Genomic DNA, 21,010 nt, shown 5'->3' on the forward strand with positions numbered 1-21,010 from the left:
ACGGGTCTAGTCAGCCAAATGAAGCATAGAACGAGTACTACTTGACCTGTACCCACCCCTACCCAAAACAAATCTTAATAATCATAAAATAGCAACTTGAACTTGCAAAATCCAATTTTCAATTTTCTCCTCAAAATTTAGCATCAAATTTTACAAAAATTACACAAAAACAATCCAATCAACAAATAAATACTCAAGCACTGAATTGACATTACACTGTATTTGTGCAGCACCGAATTGACATTATTTGACTTGTATGTATGGCAAAATAAAGGAACTATGAATAGGATGGGGAGGAGGGAGAAGGATGCTGAGAGTAAGGGAGGAGATGAATCGGAAAATTTAGATATTTTTTTTTAATTTTCTATATTTTCTATTAACCTGATTTATAGGTAACTAGAGCTGTTAATCGAACCGGGTAGCTCGCGAGCCGAGCTCGACCCAGCTCGATAAGGGCTCGGCTCGGCTTGTTTACAGAGAGAAACGATCCGAGCTCGAACTTTACTCAATATTCGTTTAATACACGAGCCGAGCTATGCTCGGTAGGTTCGAAGAGTAGGGGCATTAACGTCATTTCATTGTGTATGTGGTACGCTAACCTAAGTCATTCTCTCGTTTGTAGCCCTAATTTTTCTTTCCTCTTTTGGTCTTATTTTCTCCCGTTCCACAGCCGTAGCCACAGTCGCACACCCACACCCTCCATTTTCACCACCGTCACCGACTCACCATTCACCAATTCATCCATTATCTCACCTCCATCAGGACCATCATCTATCCGTCCACTATCTCACCACCAGGCGCAATCCCTAATTTTTTCTTTCCTCTTTCGATCTTTCATTTTCCCGTTCCACAGCCGCAGCCGCACCCTCCATTCTCACCACCGTCACTGACTCACCAATCCATTCATCTCACCTCCATCACCAATCCGTCCACCATCTCACCACCATCATTCAATCCACTTCTCGTGAATCCGTGAGCAACGCCATACGGAGCCACCTCGGTAAAGCCAGGGGCTTCTACCATATCCCGATTCGCTGCATAATCTGGTAACCATTTCTTCTCAATTTTTGCAATTTATTTTGGTTTTAAGAGGTTGTGTGGGTTTTGGTTAATGGTGGATAGCCCCGTATCCCGTATGGCTTCCCCGTATCCTGTTGGCTTCTTGTGTTTTATCTCTGTGTTTTATCCCGAATTTCACCTGCACGGATTGCTTAGGGACCGCTTAGTGGATTTTTGGCTTCAAATAGCATGTCTTTTACCAGTTAAATAGCCTTTTTTTTACCCATTGTTCTGGATTGTTGCATAAGTGTCAAATTTCGCCTGAAATGCTCACATATTCTTTTATGCGATTACGTGCATCACTACTGCGTTACCTTCCTTCGACACTTGAAGCGGGGTTTGATGTTTCATTTCGTTCAGACCATGGAATAGTTGCTGCGATTAAACTTGTGTCTCTAAGAAAATAAAGAAGGAAACATCACTTTTTGTCTCTGTGCTCTTTGATTTCTACATTTTCTAATCCATGTTATAGAACTGACTGTTGATGATACCAAACATTTTGTTAAAAGAAAGCCAAAGTATTCAATTCCCATACATTTAACTCTTCCTGGTTAAAATGTAACTTTCTCTATTGATGTCCATAAATTTCCTCGAAAGAGCTTGCGAATTGCAAAAGTTTCCACCAGTCGTCTTAAAATGGCATTCTAAACCGTCTGCTATGATACTTCTGATAAGTACCATGGTTGTTAAAATTGCGATCCGGATCGTAGGATCGTACGATCCTACGATCTGGAAAGGCAAAATCGATCCGGATCGCACTTAGAATCGCAAACTCCTTGAATCTACGTAGGATCAAGGTAGGATCGGTAGGATCGCATAGGATCGTACGATCCTACGATCCTACTTCGATCCCACAAAAAAGGGCTAATTTGTGAAATACAAGGTTCATTTTGCAAGTAAAAATCAACATTTGGGGTAGGCTTGTAGTTTATCAAGAAATTGCAGGCCTTAGTTGCAATGTTTTAACAAATTTTGCCTCAAAGTCAAAAGGTTCCGTCAAAAAGCTTCGGTCTTCTTCATCTTCTCCTCAAGCAGACCTTTGTCATTTCTCTTCTCCTCTCCGCTGCCCAAATCAAATCCCTAATTTAAACCATCAAACCATCTCAAGCTTCGGCTACAGCTCTTACCAAGACCAAGTACTAACAAGACAAATTGCTGCGGCTTCTACCAAGAACCCACAAGCTACAGCCGACAGCTTCAAGGCTTCAAGCTTTAAAGCTTCAAGCTCCAGCAGCCATTGCTTCGGTAAGAATATCAAGCTACGAAATCCTCTGTTGCCGCTGGATTTTGGCCGTTTCAAGCTTCAAAGCTTGAAGCTCCAGCACCCGTTCTTCTCCAATTTTCGTGCTGCCAGCCTGCCACCACACTGAAGCTCAAGCACCAGCACTTCAATTAAAGTCATATGTGAGTGTGGTTATTTTCTTGCTTAAAAATTGATACTTGGGGAGATAGTGATTGATAAAGTTGTGATTTGTATTTGGTTTTCTTGGTATTTGAACATATATTGCTTTTGATTGAATTGAGTTGAAGTTGAAGGGAATTATTAACGGGTCCATTAGGATTTGTGAAATTTTGGTTTTCTTGCTTGAAAATTATTGACGGTTCTGAAGCACCAGCACTTTGTCTTAGGATTTGTGCTCTCAGAATCATTAACGGGTCCATTAGGTACACTTTTTTTTGCCTTCTCCATAGGAAGCTCTGATAATCGAGACTCTGCTACCACATAAATCTTCCCATTGAACTTGTTGAAGAAATCAAAGTTAGGAGTATTATTATTTTGTAATAATGAATTAATGAGAACTCATAAAATTATTTAATATAACATCGTTTAAATCTTCCCATTTTGTCATGCATTTTGCAGCAGTTGGACAGTTGATTTTTCAACTGTTATCTTTACAGTAAAACATGTCAGTTGATAATTTTTCTTTCTGTTACATGACTCCTTAATAATCTGTTTTCACAGGATTGTTTTTCTGTTCTACTCTAGTCCAGGTTATTCCTTTGACTAAGCTATATTAAGTTGTGATCCCAAAGATGCTTCATGTACTATAAGAACTCTGTACTGATCTAGACATCAGTACAGGGTATGAAGGATCACTAAGGACACATAAAAGAATTCCCTTTTCTGGTAGGACGCATAGCAAAGTTTTATTTTCCAGAAAAATTCACACAAATACAAATGTTTGCTGTTCAAGCATTAATTTCTAAACTTCTATTGTTGCTGCTGTTATGTCCTTTACCTATGTTTTCATTGGATTTGCACTCGGCCTTGCAAAAATCATTGGTAATAAGACTGAATTTCTTGTGCTGGTCTGGTCTGGCTTATTTTTTGAATGCTAGCTTTATTTTCTTTTATCAAGTGCTGGTCTGGTCTGAATTTCTTGGTTTTTTATGAATATTCTAATATATTTGGCAGTGCTTAAATGTCTTCATCCGCTTCAAAGAAACAAAGTAGAAAAAATGCACCGGGTGCTCGATTGGATCCCGGGTGGGATCATGGAATTGAAATTGATTCTAATAAAAAACAATTTCAGTGTAAATACTGTGGAATTACTCGAGCTGGTGGTGTGTATAGGCTTAAGCATCATTTAGCTTGTACACATACAAATGTTGAACCATGTCCTAGCGTTCCTGAAGATGTTAGAACCCAAATGTTTGATTTACTAAGTGCAAGTTCTGAGGAATCAAGGAAAAAAAAACAAAGGGTTAGTACCATGTATGATTTAAAAGAAGAAGAAGGTGAAGTTAAGCAGCAGGCTAAAAAATGTTCTATGGACAACTTTGTTGTGAGAAAATCTGGGGGGTTGAATGTGAGACAAACAACCATAAATGAGAAATGGAAGAAACAAGATAGAGATGAAGTTTGTCAAATAATGGCTAGGTGGTTCTATACAAGTGCCGTTCCATTTAATGCTGTAAATAGCCCATTGTTTCCTTTAATGATTAGGAAATTGGGAGAATATGGAAAAGGATTTAAACCACCTTCATACCATGAAATGAGAGTGACCTTTTTGAAAAAAGAGGTGCAAGAGACATTGAATTTGCTCAATATGTACAAAAAAGAGTGGAAAAAAAATTGGCTATACTATTATGTCCGATGGATGGTCTGATCAGAGAAAGAGAACAATGAACAATTTTCTTGTGAATAGTCCAGCTGGTACTGTGTTCTTATCTTCGGTAGATACCACTGATATTTCAAAAACAGCTCAAAAATTATTTGAATTGTTAGATGGTATTGTGGAAAAAATTGGAGAGGATAATGTTGTGCAGGTCATCACCGATAATGCTTCTAATTATAAGGCAGCTGGAAAAATATTGATGGAAAAGAGAAAAAGATTGTTTTGGACCCCTTGTGCTGCTCATTGTATTGATCTAATGTTAGAAGATTTTTAAAAGTTTGATTCTCTCCACAAAGTTACTATACAAAAAGCGAAATCAGTGGTTACATATATTTATTCATGGGGTACAGTTATTAATTGGATGAAACAGTTCACTAATGGCAAGGAGTTGATTAGACCTGGAGTTACTCGTTTTGCTACTTCATACTTGACCATGAGACGTCTTAGCGAGCTGAAAGGGAATTTGTTTAACTTTTTCTGTTCGGATAAAAAGAAAACAAGCATGTATGCTAGGAGAAACAAGGGGAAAAAAATTGAGAGCATCATTTTTGATAATCAACAATTTTGGCCAAATGTGGAGTTATGTTTAAAGATAGCTTCGCCTCTTATCAAAGTATTGAGGATGGTTGATTCTGATGAAAAACCAGCCATGGGCTTTCTCTATAAAGCTATTGATCAGGCAAAAGAAGAAATCAAACAAAATGTGAACAATATTCGAAAGAGGTGAATTTTAAATAAATTGTCATATTAATTATGAGTTCATTTATAATTTCTGTGTTGGATAGTAGAATGAATTTTTTTAGTTATTTTTTTAACCAAACTCATGTTTATGTGCTAGATTTGAATCGGCATTTGCTATCATTGATAAAAGATGGGAAGATCAATTGAGTCATCCTTTACATGCCACGGGTTATTATTTGAATCCTCAATTTCAATATAGTCCAGATTTTCAGTCGGATGCAAATATAAAACGTGGCCTTTATGATTGCATTGCTAAGATGGTTCCCGAATCTGGTGAAAGGGTGAAGATTGATTTGCAATTAGATGATTTTCGACATGCAAATGGATTATTTGGTCATGAAAATGCTGTACTAACAAGAAACAAGAAATCTCCTGGTTAGTTACTAGTTGAACTTTGTGTTTTTATTTTTAAAACCTTTACTAATTTGTTATTTATTTTAATTTCCTACAGCTGATTGGTGGGAATCTTATGGCGATGAGTGTCCAGAGTTGAAAAATTTTGCCATTCGAATTCTCAGTTTAACTTGTAGCTCTTCTGGATGTGAGCGAAATTGGAGCGCATTTGAATTGGTAATAATGTTTTCATATAATATAATATCTCATTTAGTATAATATTTTGTTTAGCATTTGAATTTAAGTTCGTAGTATAACTGTATAAGTTCTTTCAATTTCAATAGGTACATTCTAAGAGAAGAAACCGTTTGGCTCAAAAACGAATGAATGACCTTGTGTTTGTGATGTACAACTTGAAGTTGAGAGAGAGACAAAGGCAAAGGCAACGTGTTATTGAAGAAATTCCTTTTGAGAATTTGCCTTCAGATGATGAATGGGTGACAGAGAGAGAAAATCCAACTCTTCCAAGAGAAAATAGCTGGTTACGAGTTCTAGATGACAATCCCAAATGTGACACTTCAGATGAAGAGGGAAATGAAGATGATGAAATTGAAATACTTACAAGAAATGTGCAGAGAGTTTGTAAGTTTCTTTCTTTCTTCCAATTTAAGTATAAAGTTTATCCTTTTTTTTGTTTTTATAGTTTTATTTTTCAAGTTCTCTTGTTTTTGGTAACTTTCATTATTATTGTTTGTTTATTTAGATGATCATGAAGATCGTCAAACCCATGTCCGTCGAAGACAAGTTAATAAAATGAAAGAGATTCATGTTATTGATGAGGATGATGGGCCTTCAACTGAATTCGACCGCCAAGATGATGATTATCTTGATATGGTTCCCGAAACTGATCTTCAAATGGGAACTAATGATTTGGATGATACTAATTTGGATGGTGATTAAGATAATGCCGAAGATGAATTCCAAGAGAATTGGGATGGTGAAGATGATTGGGAAAATAATGATTTTGATAATATGGATTATGGGAATAATGAATTTGATTCAAACGATGAAAATGATTGGTTATAAATTAATGTATTTCTGAATTATTATGATACTTGAAAATGATGAATTGTTGCTATTTTATTTTTTATTTTTTCATGTTTGTTTAAACATGACAGATGACATTCTAGTAGTTAATTTTGATCTTGAAAATCTTTTTGGATGTTTTGCTTTTTAGTATTTGTGAAGGTTGATGATTATTTTATATTTGAAATTATGATTGTGTAAACTGTGAAGCATTTGATTTTAAGATTTGAAATCATGACAGATAACAGGTTTACATTCTCTTCTTTATTACTTGTCAGATAGTAAGTAAAAAATACTATATATTTATGAGTAACTTATTTATTTGATATCTTTTAGGATGTACAAAATGATATATGAATTTCAAATTCATTAATTTAGTAAATTTAGGAGTTTTTGGTAGGATCTTACGATCCTACGATCCGATTCTGTGAAACTAAAATCGATCCGACGTGGGATCCCGATTTTACAAACCTTGATAAGTACAGTTATACTACCAGGAAGGGCAAGTAGGCATGCATCATGGACCATGAAAATGCCAATTTTCAGAAATCAATTACAGCTTTGATGAGCTGCAAACTTCTTGGACAATGAAAATGCCAGTTTCTAGCAATGAAATGATAGCTTTCACGATCTGCAACTTCTTATTGATTAATGAACACTAAAAAGTACGTATCAGCTCAATATTGTCTCTCTTCGTAGTACCTGGAAAAGATGTAATAGTCAACCATAAGTGACAGAACTTTAACAGCGCTAGCCATATAACAAACAATGGACAAAACTTTAATAAAGCTAGTCATCTTCTTTTCTTTAGCATGTGATATTTCTTCATGTTTTGCACTTTTGTTTAAGCTTGACAGTGAAAGCATTTTTCAACCTAGAAGATTCTGCAAGGCAAAACTTTCTTCATTTTAGTTTCTTCATTTCAGCAAAACTAACTTTTTGTTTGGATTACCATTTTAAGAGTTTTTCACTGTTATTTCATTAATCTGAGTGCAAGCTTGAGAATTGAGATAGGAACAAGTTAAAGAAATGTTAAAACTGGCTTGAAGTGGGCATTATTTCTTGGAATCTGTTTTATTACTTTTGTACCTTATTTCTTAGAAATGTTATTCGAAATTTCTGTTTTAGCTAATCAGAATCTGTATTGGTTATTAAATGTGTTTTGACTAAGGAATGTACAACTCTCCATTCAACTCATTTCAAGATTCATCATCAAGTCCTGTGATGAAGCAAAACAATGAAGACGTGGAACAATTGAACTACAACAAAGAAAGAGCTGATGAGATGAGTGAAGAAGAGATAGAAATGATAGAAAATGAGGGCAATGAAAGAGGACAGCAAGAGATGGAGATGAAGGAGCTGGTCCTTTTGAGAAAAAACAAAGGAAGAAGAAATCTAGTATATGGGATGAAATGACAACAATAGTGCTAGATAATGGGACGGTCAAAGTGAAGTGCAACAATTGCAAGGGACTTTTTGTCAAGAGTGCAACCGGAGCCACATCTCAGCACAAGAGACACTTGATTCTTGCTTACAAAGAAAAATAGTCATTGGAGAGCAAAGCAAACAAAAGCAACAAGTGCTGTCATTCATCGAAGGCCCAAGTAATTGTATCACTTCCATCACAAATTTCTTGTATGATCATGCCAAGGTAAGAGAACTTGCATCACACATGATTCTTGCACATGAGTACCCCTTTTCTATAATGGATCATGTAGTTTTCAACAAATTCATGAAAGCAACTTCTCTATTTTATAAAAGGATTAATCGGCAGATTGTTAAGAAAGATTGCATTAGTACTTATACAATTGAAAAAAGGAAGCTGAAATCATTGTTGAAAGGTGCTGGTAGGATTAGTATTGCCACAGATTTGTGGACATCTGGTCAAAAAATTCAATATATGGTTGTGACTGGTCATTTTGTTGATTTTGATTGGGTGCTACAAAAATATTTGTTGAATTTTTGCAATGTTCCTCCTCCTCATACTGGAGTTATTATAGCTGATACTCTAAGTAAGTGCTTTATTGATTGGGAGATTGAGAATAAGGTTTTTAGCATAACTGTTGATAATGCTTCATACAATGATGTGTGCATTAGGAGATTTAGAGAGGATTTTTCTCTAAAAAAAAGATTAAGTATTGGAGAAAAAATTTTCATGTTAGATGTTGTGCACATATACTTAATCTCTTAGTGCAAAATGGTCTTGGTCAACTTGGTGGTGTGATTGATGTTGTTAGAGAAGGGATAAAGTACTTGAACAATTCTGAATCTAGGCTTCTTGAATTTGCCAAAATTAAAAAACAGTTTCAGTTGCCCTCTAGAAAGCTAATTTTGGACTGTCCAACAAGGTGGAATAGCACCTATTTGATGTTAGTTTCGGGTTTAGAGTTCAAGGATATTTTTCCAAGATATGCAGACATTGACCCCGGATTTCACTATGTTCCTACTGATTTTGAGTGGATGAAAGTGGAAGAAGTGTGCAAATTTCTAGGAATATTTCATGAAATCATTGATATGATTTCCGGGTCCGAGTATCCAACAGCTAACATTTTCTTGTGGAGCTCTATAGGATTAAAGAGCTTTTAAATGAAAAAGCTCTTGACCCTTTTTAGCATATTCGGGCTATGGCTGGAAGTATGTCTGCTAAATTTGATAAGTATTGGGGGAAAAGTAATGTGCTGCTATCTTTGGGTGCAATTTTGGATCCGAGATACAAAATATTTCTTATTAATCATGCTTTTCCGGTGATTTATGGTGAGGATGCAGCTCCTAGATTCGTGGCTGAAATTAGAGACACTCTTTATGAGCTTTACAATGAATATGTTGATTGTCACATTGTTTCCCATTCTGAACAACAACAGAGGCAGGTTGTAAAAGGGAAACAAAATGAAGGTTCTAGTTCTTTTAGTAAGAAACAGAAAATGACTGGACCTGTCATTTTAACTGGTAAAGAAAAGTTGCACATGCATGTGAGTGAAATTAACAGGGCTCCACCAGAAAAATCAGATTTAGATGTTTATTTAGAGGAAAGTAAGTATTGTGACGCCCCCACTTCTCCCTAAGACGAACCAAAAGATATCCACGGGACGCCTGCCCAACTCTTGCCAGGATTCGGTACAATTTCCGTTCAAACTTATTACAATACTAGCTATCAAGACAAGATAAAGTAAGAAAGATAAGTCACTTCCATAAATAACATTCAAACTTACACCAAGAGTTCCAAAATACATCAAATTTCCAAAATATACAACTGTCAAAAGTCTAGTCGATTACATTTGGAACCCTAATACAAAAGTACAACAAAAGGGTTTCTCCGAGTTTCACTCCATGTCCATGCCTGTTAAGAAAAATAAATCTACGGGGTGAGCAATTGCTCGTGAGGCCAAGAAACACACATATAAGCACGTTGTCCAATTAACAAGAAAATGATAATATTCGAGTAATTAACAATTCAAGTGAAATGTAAATAGAAACAATTCAAGGATATGGGAGCTCTCAGGAGCTATTGTCCACTGGCACGATCAAGAACCTCCACGAGTTGACACTCCGTCAATCGGATAGGTCATAGTCCGTAGAAGCTTCACTTACGCGTTCCCCGTCCACCATACATACCGCACCGGCCCCGAACGTCATTTATAAGGTGATACTCCACGAGTATGCCAAGTGAAATCTCTCCAATAGATCAAGTTTATCATATTATTCTCATGACTCACCAAGATTCCCGACCAAACCCATGCCAGCTCGATTCCCAGGTCAGTTTATGAGTTTGGGCGTCCCCCATGTAACATTTGTAAGTCGAGGAGATTCACTCCAACGACGTATACAGCCATAGCATACCATTTCATGCCATTCAAGCATTCGATACATTCAATCATTCATTTCATTTCAATCAAGTCATTCATGATCCATTCATTTCATTTCAATTAATTCAATCATGAGTCATTCATTTCAAATGAAAACGAGTGCGGTAAAGTACACACTGGACTCCATTTTCAAAATCTCCAATCATTAATAACAGTTAAGCATGTATCAAGTTCACATACACTTGACACTCACCAAGTAATTCAAGAAGTAAAGCACAAGCGGTTGTTTAGGCGTCTCCTGTGAGATTTTCTTGAAAGTCCTCTTGAGTGCCTGAGCAATAATAATGAACTATTACACACTATCGTTTAAAACCCCTACTTATCGAGAAAGATTGCACTCGTGTACAATCTAAGAAGATATTATGAGAATGAGTCTTAATTACTTGTAAATCGAGGCTCAAAAGTGGGGTTTTAATAATACAAGGAAATTCGATTTTCATCTTTGAAATCAAGTGTAAAATGATCAAGCAATATCGAGGAAAATGGTGAGTTCTCAAAACTCAATTTCCTTTAAATTCGGAAATTTCAGATTTGACAAGTAATCTTTGAAAAATTGTATCTCACTTTCTGTAGGTCCAAAATTCGAAAAATTGGTACCGTTGGAAACTACTTCTAAAGTACTAAAAGTTCCTAGAAGATATTTTTCCATGATTCCAAATGAATGACATTCAAAATTTGGCTCAAAGTTGCTGTTTCGGGCTACCAAGACAGTTTCGGGGTTGGTTTTTGCCAACTTTGAAAATTCGGCAAAATTCACAAAATGTAAACTAGCCTCTGTAATTTGGAACTCAATTATAGTTATAAACAAAGTTTAAAACACAACAAACAGAACAAGAATCGGAGTTTTGAGCGCCAAGATATAGCAGCTCAAAGTTGCTGAAATTTTCTCATTGAATAAGGATTTTCCAGATTTGAAACATGAACTTTGGGATTTCAGTTGAGCATCAAAATGAACTTGGAATGGCACCAAATTTGGTAGTATTACCCTACCATAGAAGGGCTATTCCTCTGTCAAATTTCATGCAAAAATTCGTACGGAAGGTCAGTTGACAAAGCCGCTAAAATTCCAAGAATTTCCAAGGCAAATCTGCCTTGTACTTCCGTTTTCCTTTTTCAAGCATTTGGCCAATGAAATCTTCTCAAACATGGTTCATTTATGAAGACAAGGTCTAAGAAATATCCAAAATGTGTTTGGTAGGTGATTAACACCAAGAGTTCCAAAATAACGAGTCCCAATTCGAGTTAAGGCATTCAACTAGCCAAGATTAGGGTTTCCTTTCACTGACACAAGTCTGGAATTCGGCCACAACTCATTCAATTCAACTTGGAATTGGGCATGGTCAGTGGTGTTGGAAACTACATTCATAGGGATACAATTTCTCAGAAGAAATTGTTTGGAAATTCTGTCCATAACTAGTTCATATTCGAGCAACAAGTTGCAGCACACAATAGGTTTTCTAACACAGCCGAGAAACAGGGCAAGTGAATTTGAAAGGCTGGTACGGCTCACTCAAGTGGAATCAGGGGATGTATTTTATACTGTTAGAAAACTAGAAGTGTCTAGTTTCTAATCCCGCAAACAGCACTCGATTTTGACGTTGGAGCAAAGAGTTATAGTGGTTTGAAATTCGCTGCCAGAGCAACTCTGGACACGTTTTCCAGCCATGAAGAAATTTCGAAATCCAAACATTTACCCAATCAAATCAAGTGATTTTTGGTGGAAACTTTCCAAACAACCTATAAAACATATATACACCGAAATAAAGTCAATGGGACCACAAAAAATTGCACCAAGAGGCGCGGCAATGACAGGGCAGATCTGGCCCTTCTTCCATTTCAACTTCCTTAGAGTTTCTTTCCACTCTTTCAACTTAAATCCACTAGATTAACACTTAATTAACATAAATAACACTCAAAATCATCAAATCAGATCATCAAGTCCATTGTGGGATTTGATAGAGTCCACTCACATGATTTTTAATAATCCAAAGCTACCCGCATGAAGTTACAAGTTTCTAAGTGTAATCTAACTTACAAAAGCTAAGATTTAAAGGGTGGATGATCATTACCTCTTAGATGTTGCTAGAGCAGAAATTTCGGTCCTTAGAGCTCCAAGAAAACCATGAGAATGAAGCTCTTCTCCTAGCCCAAGATGGTCTCCAAGTTATTTGTAAGGTGTGGTATGAATTTGAGAGGATTTGGTGCAAGATTGAGAGATGAAATGGTGAAGAAACTTGGTCTTCTTCTCCTTGGTGTTGCACAGCTGCTTGAGGGAGAGAAAGAGAGAGTTGTGGCTGATGGAAAGCTTCTCTTGGAAGCTTAAGAGTTTGCGGTCAAAATTACTCCAAAAGTCAACTAAGAATAATGCGCGCGTTTCGTGCTCGTTTCCTCTCGGCTTTGTTTTACTTGTGCACTAAATCTCTAATGCACTTCCATTCATACTATTATTATTCACTCTTAATAGTCTAAAAATAAAGGTTTAAAGTCCCTCAATTAATCGCGCGTGCGAAAATGCAGACTTCCGATTTGTGCGCGATAGAGTAAAATTTCTAAGAAATTCTTACAACGATATTATAACTGACTAGTACTTGAGTACTTAAACATAAAAATACCTATTTTGAAACTAATGTATGAGTCTTCAATCTCCAAGCTCACTGTATTTTCAAATCGATTATTGTCTCCAAACGCGTATTCACTATTCTCACTAAACGAGTTTTCAAAAATTAAATTTTTGCAACAAGTAATTTTAAAAATATATGCAAGTCATAATTCCATATAATTGAGTCTAAAAAGGTTGGAATAAAATATTTGGAGCAAACGGGCAATTAAATATTTAAATAAACTAGTAATATGAATTTAAAATAAGTAAATTTGTGGGTCCTCACAGGTATGCTTGTGATACAAATGCAAATCTGGATGTTTTGGGTTGGTAGAAATAGGAAAGATTGAGATTTTCTATCTTGTCGAGGATGGCTGCCGATATACTCTCCGTTCCTGTTACAACTGTGGATTCAAAATCTACCTTCAGCGCCAGAGGTAGAGTAATTGATGATCGACGAGCTTCTATGTCAATTGAGATGGTGCAAAATGTTGCTTTGCGGCAACGATTGGATCCGCAGTCTTCATGGCCTAAAGAATAAGTCTCGCGTAAGTAATTGATTAGATGTTTTTGTTATTGTTACAGTTTCTTTATATCTGATTTTGAAGAATTTTATAACTTTCATACTTTTGTTTTGTAGGAATCACTTGATGCGACCGAATTAATCACATTTGCGAAAGTTGAACTTCCTGAATCATTCACAACCTGATTTGACGGCTGTTGATGTTGCTTGGTGCAAACTGATTCATTCACATGTTGATTTCGTTCAAAAGCTGCATCGTTCACAAGTTGTTTTCATCCAAAAAAGTTGTTTTTAACTCTTGGTCTAGAGTTTAAACATTTTAGAAACTGCTTAAAACGTATTGATGGCTGATGTTTAATTGTTTGGACTCTTTTATGTAATTTTCATTTTGTAATCTGATCTGGTCTGATGTCGAGTTTGGACATTTTGTTCCTCCATTTGATAGTTTGAGCTGCAATTTTAACTTCTTTTTCGCTACTCGTGCTTATGATGCTTCTGTTTTGCGTTGTCGAATTGAGTGGATGATATATCAGGGAATGTGTTGTTCTTTTTTTGTCAAACTAAATATGAGTGTAGAAGAAGCTGATATGCTATCTTCCGTAAACGAGCTCGAGCTCTTCCGTAAACGAGCTCGAGCTCGAGCTCGAGCTTCGAGCTCGATAAGCTCGACTCAAGTTCAAAATCAAGTTCGATCTTGAGTTTCGAGCTTGATAAGCTCGGCTCACTTTTTGTACTCGAGTTCGAGCTCGAGCTCGAATTTTCTACATAGTACATCGAGTCGATCTCGAACAGCTTGTGAAACTCGAATTACTAATCGAACGAGCTCGAGCTAGCTCGATTAGATGTTCGAGTCGAGCTCGATTGTTATGTGCTCGAGCTCAACTCGGCTCGTTTAACAGTTCTAAAGTAACATGCATCAAAACAGGCTTATTCTCTTAGTACTTTTTTTTTCTTTTTATAAAACACAGGTGCATTAACGCACGACAGAAGCACCCTATCAATCTAAGATCCCAGCTTGCTTGTAGCTTTCGATAGAGTCAACAAGAGTTTCTTCCACTGGCCTATACCTCCAGCCCAGCCTCTCCAATTTTTCTGAGCTAATATTCCATCGGCTTTGATCCTTCACCTCTATAAGTCTGCGAAGAAATGAGTTATATCAAGAAAATATGCAGACAACATAAATGGTTCTTGTAGAGACTCGTAGATGCCACACTTTTGGAAATGGAAATCATGACGGACATGAACAAACAAGAAAATCAGGACAAACGGGGTGTCTGAAAAATGAGACAATTAATTTCAAAGATGGTAATCCACCTCTTAGGGTACTTGTAGTTGGCATAGTTTTTCCTCAGAGTTTCCACCATATCTTTTGTCGTGGTGACGTGAGGTGAACATATGTACCGGCCTTCAGCTTCAGGCCTCCCGTAAACCAAAAGCAGTGCCTCGGCCACATCACCCACATCTACTGTGTTGTAGAATTTGTTTTCTGTTTCTTCACATCCGTCTGTGCAGCCAAGGAGTGAAAAAAAAGAGCAGTTTAATCTCAAAAAAGGAGATGTTATCTGTGCTAATCTCTGAGTTCTTTACAGCATATATGAAACCTACAATCCCTTTGACAAATAGTACAGCAATAAATTCATGTGACTTTTGAATTGCAAAGGACCTACAGGTCACAATGTTAACCTTTTATATCTTCAACAATGTTCCAAAGCAAATCAAGCAAACAGTTGAAAGATGCAACCTCTTCAGATGTTATGCCTATTGTCTGTCTCATCTTCCATTAGGTCAAACTCACAATTTTCACATCAATAAAATTTGAATCGCTTGTGCATATGTCTGGAAAGATTACATTTGCACAATTTAGTATTTTTGGCAGCACTGCTCGTTTAAATTTCCTTGCCATCAAGCAGAAAATTTAATTCCATTCCAACAGTAAAAACCAAACACCACAATCAGTTTTTTTTAGAAAACTTTGCAAGTTTTTAGAGCATTGCCAAAATCATAAAACTATCAGAATGGCAGATAGCTTACAGGTTTAGAATCTGAAAACCTCAGCTGGCTTGAAGATTAAAAAAAAATGCCAAAAGACGGCAAAGCAGTTATCTCCATGAATGTAGTTTCATTCCTAGAAGGTCAACCGCAACCAGATAGATGGATTTTGTGAAATTTTATTGGCATCAATTCATTGTGTATCATGTAAATAACACTGGAAGCCAGAAGCATAAAAATGATGGGTTACTTGGAAAATTAGCTGATCAACCACATGAAGAAATTCAATTGTTTGACCTTTCAAGTACAAAAAAAGGAAAAAATTGCTAAGCTTTAGAGGTCATCTGAGTTCTAGAGTGACATCCATGCTCACTTAGGCACAAACCAATATCAAGGAGAAAACTGTATCATTTACACTTCCATGCAGAAGGTGAAAGAAAGAAAAATAAAATATAACATAATGGAATAGTTCTCTAATTGATTACGAACACTAGTAAATCACCTTTCAACAGCTTTAAAAGAATCAGGCTGCTAGCATTTGCATCATGCTGAAGCATGGGGCCAAAAATATAGGATGGGCATACAGTTAAAACATCAAGGCCAGTTTCTTTTGCATATTGTAATGCCTCACTTTCAGCAACCATCTTGGAGTAACAATACCAGTTCTGGAGCAATATTAGTACTAGATAGTCAGCCAGAAACAGATGATAGTAGTTGCAAAAATCTGATTTCTCAGCAATCTTAGAAACAGTATGAATAAGACAGTGAATTTTCTGCACAATTACAACACCAAGGTGCAACTGCAAAAGTCAAATTATGTTGATGCATACATTTATTGCCTTGCAGTATTCGCCGTCTGACCAACAATTCTCATCTATGATTTCACCTTCAGGCAGATTAGGACTCATTACAACAGCTGCAGTAGAGGAAACAACTACAACGCGCTTGACATTTGCTTCAGAACAAGCCTTCAGTACATTAAGGGTACCCTTTACAGCTGGCTCAACAAGTTCAACCTGCAACAAATCATCATGTTGGCAGAGGTACTAGCACTCAACTCTTCATGCTGAACTGCTTGTTTTTGCATAAAATATATCCAGATAGACAGCTAAGTAGTGTCAGTTAACCTGACATCTTTGGAGTGAATGAATACAAAGTTAAAGACTCATGACTGCTTATGCCTGTGATTTAACTTGGTTACCAGCATAGGTTATTATTATATGCATTTATTCACTCATTTCAACATTTGAAAAATCCTTCCACGAAATGATAGAAAGACAAAGAGCCCCAGTGACTTCATAAGTTTGTACAAACGCTTTAACAAGGTTCTATTTTAAACGATACCCAACTTTAGCTCATGTTTGGCAAAACGCAATAAAATATTATCTGTTATGACAATAGCTGTCTCATAAACAAAAGATATGTTAAAAATGTTATTCTGGGGAAACGAAAAGGAAGAAATATCATAGCAATTGAAACGATTGAAAATGGTCTTGCCTCAGGATTGGGAACAGAGCCTGAAGGAACAGGACTAGCTACATGAAATACGCCATCACAACCCCTGATGGCTGCAGAAATGGAATTGTAATCGAGCAAATCAGCCTTAAAGAGTTTCAAATTCTCAGCTGCTTTGTCAAGTTTCTTCAGATGAACATATTTCTCATCGTCTACAAAACATACACAGCAATGCCCACATCGTCAAATAGCGCAGCACACAATTCACAGCAGGTGCTTTTATATATTTCTTCAATTAAACATATTTCTCACCCTTCACAAAACATTTACAGCAATTCCCACTACATCAAATAGGAAACAGCCAATTGACAGCAGGCAAAAAATCAATTGCTGTATTAAAGGGAATGAAACAATCATACAAGACCCAAAACAAAAAAAAAAAAAAAAAAAAAAAAAACGATTAGTAAATCAGGAAGGAAGGGTTATAAGGATGAAATACGTACTGGGCTTTCTGAGGGTGGCATGAACAGTATAATGGCGGGAAAGGAGTAGCTTGACTACCCAAGATGCCAGGTATCCCCCTGCTCCTGTAACACACACTGTCCTGTCCTTCTCAGCCTCCCACGCTGCCATGTCTGATTGCTTACCAGTAGCAGTAACGGGATTAGTATTTTAGCACCAAATTCACTATAGACTGATCAAGAAGGTGGGTGAAGTTCTATTCTTTTCTTTTTTATGAATATTAATTCTTTTTTGGTTGGACAAGGCAGAGATTTCGTCGATTCTTAAAGAGGAGGACTGAAGAAGAGGGCGGTTGGAGGAGGAGGAGGCGGAGGTGGTGGTGTTGGAATTTTGAATAGACAAGTCCTGTATGTAGGAGCTAGCTTATTCCAGCAGCCTCTGTCAATACTAGTAGTAATCAGCAGCTAGCGGGCTTGGCCGCTTTTCATCGAGTAACAAATGCATAGCCGAGACCAATGTGTTGCGATTTGCACGGCTCATGGATGACGTGTGGTTTCAAGGTTTTGGGGCTGCCCTCAGGGGTGGGCCGGGGTGGGTGGGGAAACGGTACAAATGATAAATATATGTATAATGAAATTTGAGATATTTCTAGCAATCTGTTAGTAAAATTTATTTTTATAAAAAAAAAGGAGTAAAAGAGCATAATATTATTAAAAGTTATAGTAAAACTTGATGCATATATCAATAAAATAAGATATTCTATGCATTTGAATACAATAGTATAATATGATTTTACCATTGTCAGACGTTTAACAAATTTATTAATGGATATTAAAGTGTTACATTTTATCTCATATTTTCCCAAACTCATTAGAGAATAAAAAACTCACCCCGTTGCTAAACTCGACAAGTAGCAAAAACTCATGTCCATAATGGGATTTTGCTTCTGATTCAAATCCTTAATGTGAACCAAACCCCAAATCCCTCCATTATAACGGAAACACAAACTAAACTATTTAATATTCAAATTAAGTTCCGTTCAATAACAATTTGTTCAAATTTGATTTGCAAACTAATCTAATCAAGTTAGAATAACATTTTATGTTTGAAAAAAATTTTAACTGCAGCTCAAGCTTAGCTCAATAATCATAAATTTGGATTTTATAGGTAAAAATTACTCGAACTCGACTCAATAAAAATTCTTTTGAATGTGACTTAGTAAATAAACAAGCCATTCTTGAATACTATTTCAAAATTCTTTAAAATAAATAAACAAGATACTTGGTTTGATTAGACACATTCACACCCCTATTTTTCATATGCTTGGTAACAATATATTTTTGCCATTGAGTTTTGGGACATGTTTATCATTTTTTAAAATCATTTTTTTTATTTCTGGCTTTTATAGGAAAAAAAACTAAAAGAATGTGTTCGGATAGGAGACCGATAAACTTTTCTTTCCCCCTCGCGCCTAATTGCAGGTTAAAAGGAATATCCAGTTCTTAGATAACTTTTCTAGGCACACAACTCTAGTTGTCAGAAAACTGGTCTACTTTGACTGTGGGTTTTCCTTTAGTCAGGCCATTTTGTCACTAGTGATGATTGCTTCTTCTAAACCTTAGCTAACTGCACACGCCATGCGCATGAAAATCCAAACTTCAAATAAAATAATTTGAACTCGTCAACTTGCAAAATAAGATAATTTGGGTTTCGTCTGATATGAGTAGTAAGGGAAAATTTAATTACTATATTTATGATTCTTGACTAATGTGATTGCTCATCTATCACCACGTATCAGTTTAATACCTTATCTTCATTTAAATGTGACGATTGTAGAATTGATGGCTGAAACTGAAAAAGAAATGTCATGTGAGTGCATATGCATGGTTAAAACAATACAAATTATAACCAATCCGATCCCTTGTTTTTAAGGTTTTGATCGTTTTGGTTCCTTGGTATCATGACAAGCCAATTTTGCCTCTTAAATTTAAAAATATGGTTAAGGAGATCCTTTTGATGGAAATTTGAGTTGCTAATAAAGTGAAGAGACCATTTAGTACCTTTCGTGTCACATCCGTCTCAACAATATATTAAAGTTTTAAAAAAATTCAAATAAGTCATAAAACTCATAAAACTAACCCCAAAACTCTTTATCGTGAAGAAAATAAATTTTTATAACTTTAAAATAAATCAAACACAAAACCTTAAACATAATTATGGAATTTGTGCCATTTTCGAGTTGAAATATCATGAAAAGGAGCACCAAAAGGTGAAAGAAAAATGCATAAACTTATGTTTGACATAGTATAAAAAACTTTTATTTCGTTATATTGAAGAGTTTTGGGTGAGTTTAGCCTTTTAGGATTTTATTTGAATGCTTGGTGTTTTCTGCAAGATGGCACGAAGTACCCTCTAAGATCTCTTAACTCCATTAACAACTCTAAATTAGCCTTGACCAAATTCTTCAAATTTAAGAAAAATTGGTTCGCCATAATACAAAGGGACTATTTTGTTAATACATTGGAGATAAGAAACCAAGGTGGTGTTTGGATAGTGTGTTATTTAAAATATTATTTGGGATATTCAAAGTTGACTTTTGTGAATAATGGAACTTCCAAATAATCGTTTGGACAGCGAATAATTACTTGAAATAATTGTTTGGACAACTAAAACTTTTATTTATCCTTTTTTCCACCAAGGTAATACAAGAGTCCACAATTACGAGATAAATGCTAGACATTCAAGTTCCTAATCCACGATTCTCAACACTAATTCCGATTATTGACTTTTATTCGATCTACTATGGCAACAGAAATTAAAAATTCATGATAGTTTGAATATTACAGAAGCTTGTCATCTACCGCTTGCGTCGCCCTTGGGCTGCATACATTTCATCCGCCATTGCATCGCGTGCTGCTTTCCACGCTTTTACCTCTGCCCGAGGAACGTTTAGTGGCTGCATACGTACCCTTTCTCCGAGATCGGGTTGCACCTTTAATTGGACATTTTCATCCTTGAACCTTCAAAATGGGCATCTCCGGGTTGTGCCATTCTCAAAAAATTATATAGCGCACAACATGCAATTACCACACTAATTTGTGTGCTCATATAGAAATTCGGCACCGGGCCCTTGAGGAATTTGAATCTCATTTTCAATACTCCAAACGTGCGCTCTATAACATTTCTAAGACTTGAATGTCGAGTGTTAAACAACCGTTTGGCTGGGTCTCGTTCCCGTACATTCTTGTAGGGTGGTAAGAAACTCGGAGTGTTTCTATAGCCTGCATCTACCAAGTAGTACTTCCCTAAATTTTTCAAAACAGTTAGGGGAGCATGGATGCAGAATTAATAGCAGTAGTGCTTTGTGTATATTTCGTGTGTGTGTGTGTGACAAATATTAATTAACTAATTATGACCTGAAGGCGGAATTGGAAAATCTGATGGCGGCATCAATGCAGATTCTAGCACTCGGGCATCGTGGGCACTGCCTTCCCATCCAGCGTACACGTAGTTGAATCGCATGTCAAAATCACACACTGCTAGGACATTTTACGATTGTATCCCGTGTCGATTGGTATATGCTATTTGCTCTCCACTTGGCAGGCATACCGGAATATGTGTGCCATCTAGAGCTCCAACAGCACCCTGCCATTCACAAAAATCGACAATTTTTTGGAAAGGAAGATGATAGCAAATTAATTAGAATTTTTATTCAATATACTAGCAGGATGAATTTTACTTGGAACCATGGATAGAAATGTCTTGAGTTTGCTATTCTTGG

General features: G+C 36.3%; 3 protein-coding genes across 7 annotated transcripts; 2 read left to right on the plus strand and 1 right to left on the minus strand.

Moving 5' to 3' along the window:
• The first annotated feature begins 2,074 nt into the window (after positions 1 to 2,074).
• LOC113732315 (uncharacterized) lies at positions 2,075 to 6,374 on the plus strand. 5 transcript variants are annotated; one of them, XM_072080275.1, is made up of 6 exons: positions 2,075 to 2,463; positions 3,476 to 4,901; positions 5,017 to 5,294; positions 5,371 to 5,489; positions 5,597 to 5,894; positions 6,016 to 6,374. In XM_072080275.1, the coding sequence occupies exons 2-6, from the start codon at positions 4,540 to 4,542 to the stop codon at positions 6,210 to 6,212; spliced, it is 1,254 nt and encodes a 417-aa protein (XP_071936376.1). In that variant the 5' UTR covers positions 2,075 to 2,463; positions 3,476 to 4,539; the 3' UTR covers positions 6,213 to 6,374. The 5 variants fall into 5 exon arrangements, with proteins under 5 accessions (XP_071936376.1, XP_071936377.1, XP_071936378.1 ...); XM_072080276.1 differs by having other exon boundaries at positions 4,549 to 4,901; XM_072080277.1 differs by having other exon boundaries at positions 4,826 to 4,901.
• On the plus strand, positions 3,483 to 4,452 carry LOC113728901 (uncharacterized). Its single transcript, XM_072077513.1, has 2 exons — positions 3,483 to 4,082; positions 4,174 to 4,452. Exons 1-2 carry the CDS (start codon positions 3,483 to 3,485, stop codon positions 4,450 to 4,452), a joined length of 879 nt encoding a protein of 292 aa, XP_071933614.1.
• Positions 6,375 to 14,101: 7,727 nt separating the features above from the next.
• LOC113732312 (cinnamoyl-CoA reductase 1-like) lies at positions 14,102 to 17,802 on the minus strand. The gene is made up of 6 exons (XM_027258013.2): positions 17,271 to 17,802; positions 16,810 to 16,979; positions 16,143 to 16,328; positions 15,815 to 15,977; positions 14,638 to 14,827; positions 14,102 to 14,459 (listed from the first exon to the last, which is right to left on the minus strand). The coding sequence occupies exons 1-6, from the start codon at positions 17,398 to 17,400 to the stop codon at positions 14,321 to 14,323; spliced, it is 978 nt and encodes a 325-aa protein (XP_027113814.1). The 5' UTR covers positions 17,401 to 17,802; the 3' UTR covers positions 14,102 to 14,320.
• Positions 17,803 to 21,010: the final 3,208 nt, after the last annotated feature.

The sequence above is a fragment of the Coffea arabica genome, chromosome 2e (genome assembly GCF_036785885.1).
Source record: "Coffea arabica cultivar ET-39 chromosome 2e, Coffea Arabica ET-39 HiFi, whole genome shotgun sequence".
In the NCBI taxonomy this organism is placed as follows: domain Eukaryota; kingdom Viridiplantae; phylum Streptophyta; class Magnoliopsida; order Gentianales; family Rubiaceae; genus Coffea; species Coffea arabica.

Bases quoted from the DNA above. Each gene is read 5' to 3' on its own strand.
- LOC113728901 (XM_072077513.1), top strand. From the start codon at position 3,483: ATGTCTTCATCCGCTTCAAAGAAACAAAGTAGAAAAAATGCACCGGGT. The intron at 4,083-4,173 runs GTGCAAGAGACA...TGGTCTGATCAG, and splicing joins TGACCTTTTTGAAAAAAGAG to AGAAAGAGAACAATGAACAA.
- LOC113732315 (XM_072080274.1), top strand. From the start codon at position 4,540: ATGAAACAGTTCACTAATGGCAAGGAGTTGATTAGACCTGGAGTTACT. The intron at 4,902-5,016 runs GTGAATTTTAAA...TTTATGTGCTAG, and splicing joins GTGAACAATATTCGAAAGAG to ATTTGAATCGGCATTTGCTA. The intron at 5,490-5,596 runs GTAATAATGTTT...CAATTTCAATAG, and splicing joins ATTGGAGCGCATTTGAATTG to GTACATTCTAAGAGAAGAAA.
- LOC113732312 (XM_027258013.2), bottom strand. From the start codon at position 17,400: ATGGCAGCGTGGGAGGCTGAGAAGGACAGGACAGTGTGTGTTACAGGA. The intron at 16,980-17,270 runs GTACGTATTTCA...TATGTTTTGTAG, and splicing joins TGCCACCCTCAGAAAGCCCA to ACGATGAGAAATATGTTCAT. The intron at 14,828-15,814 runs GTGATTTACTAG...TTGGCTGCACAG, and splicing joins TCTTTTAAAGCTGTTGAAAG to ACGGATGTGAAGAAACAGAA.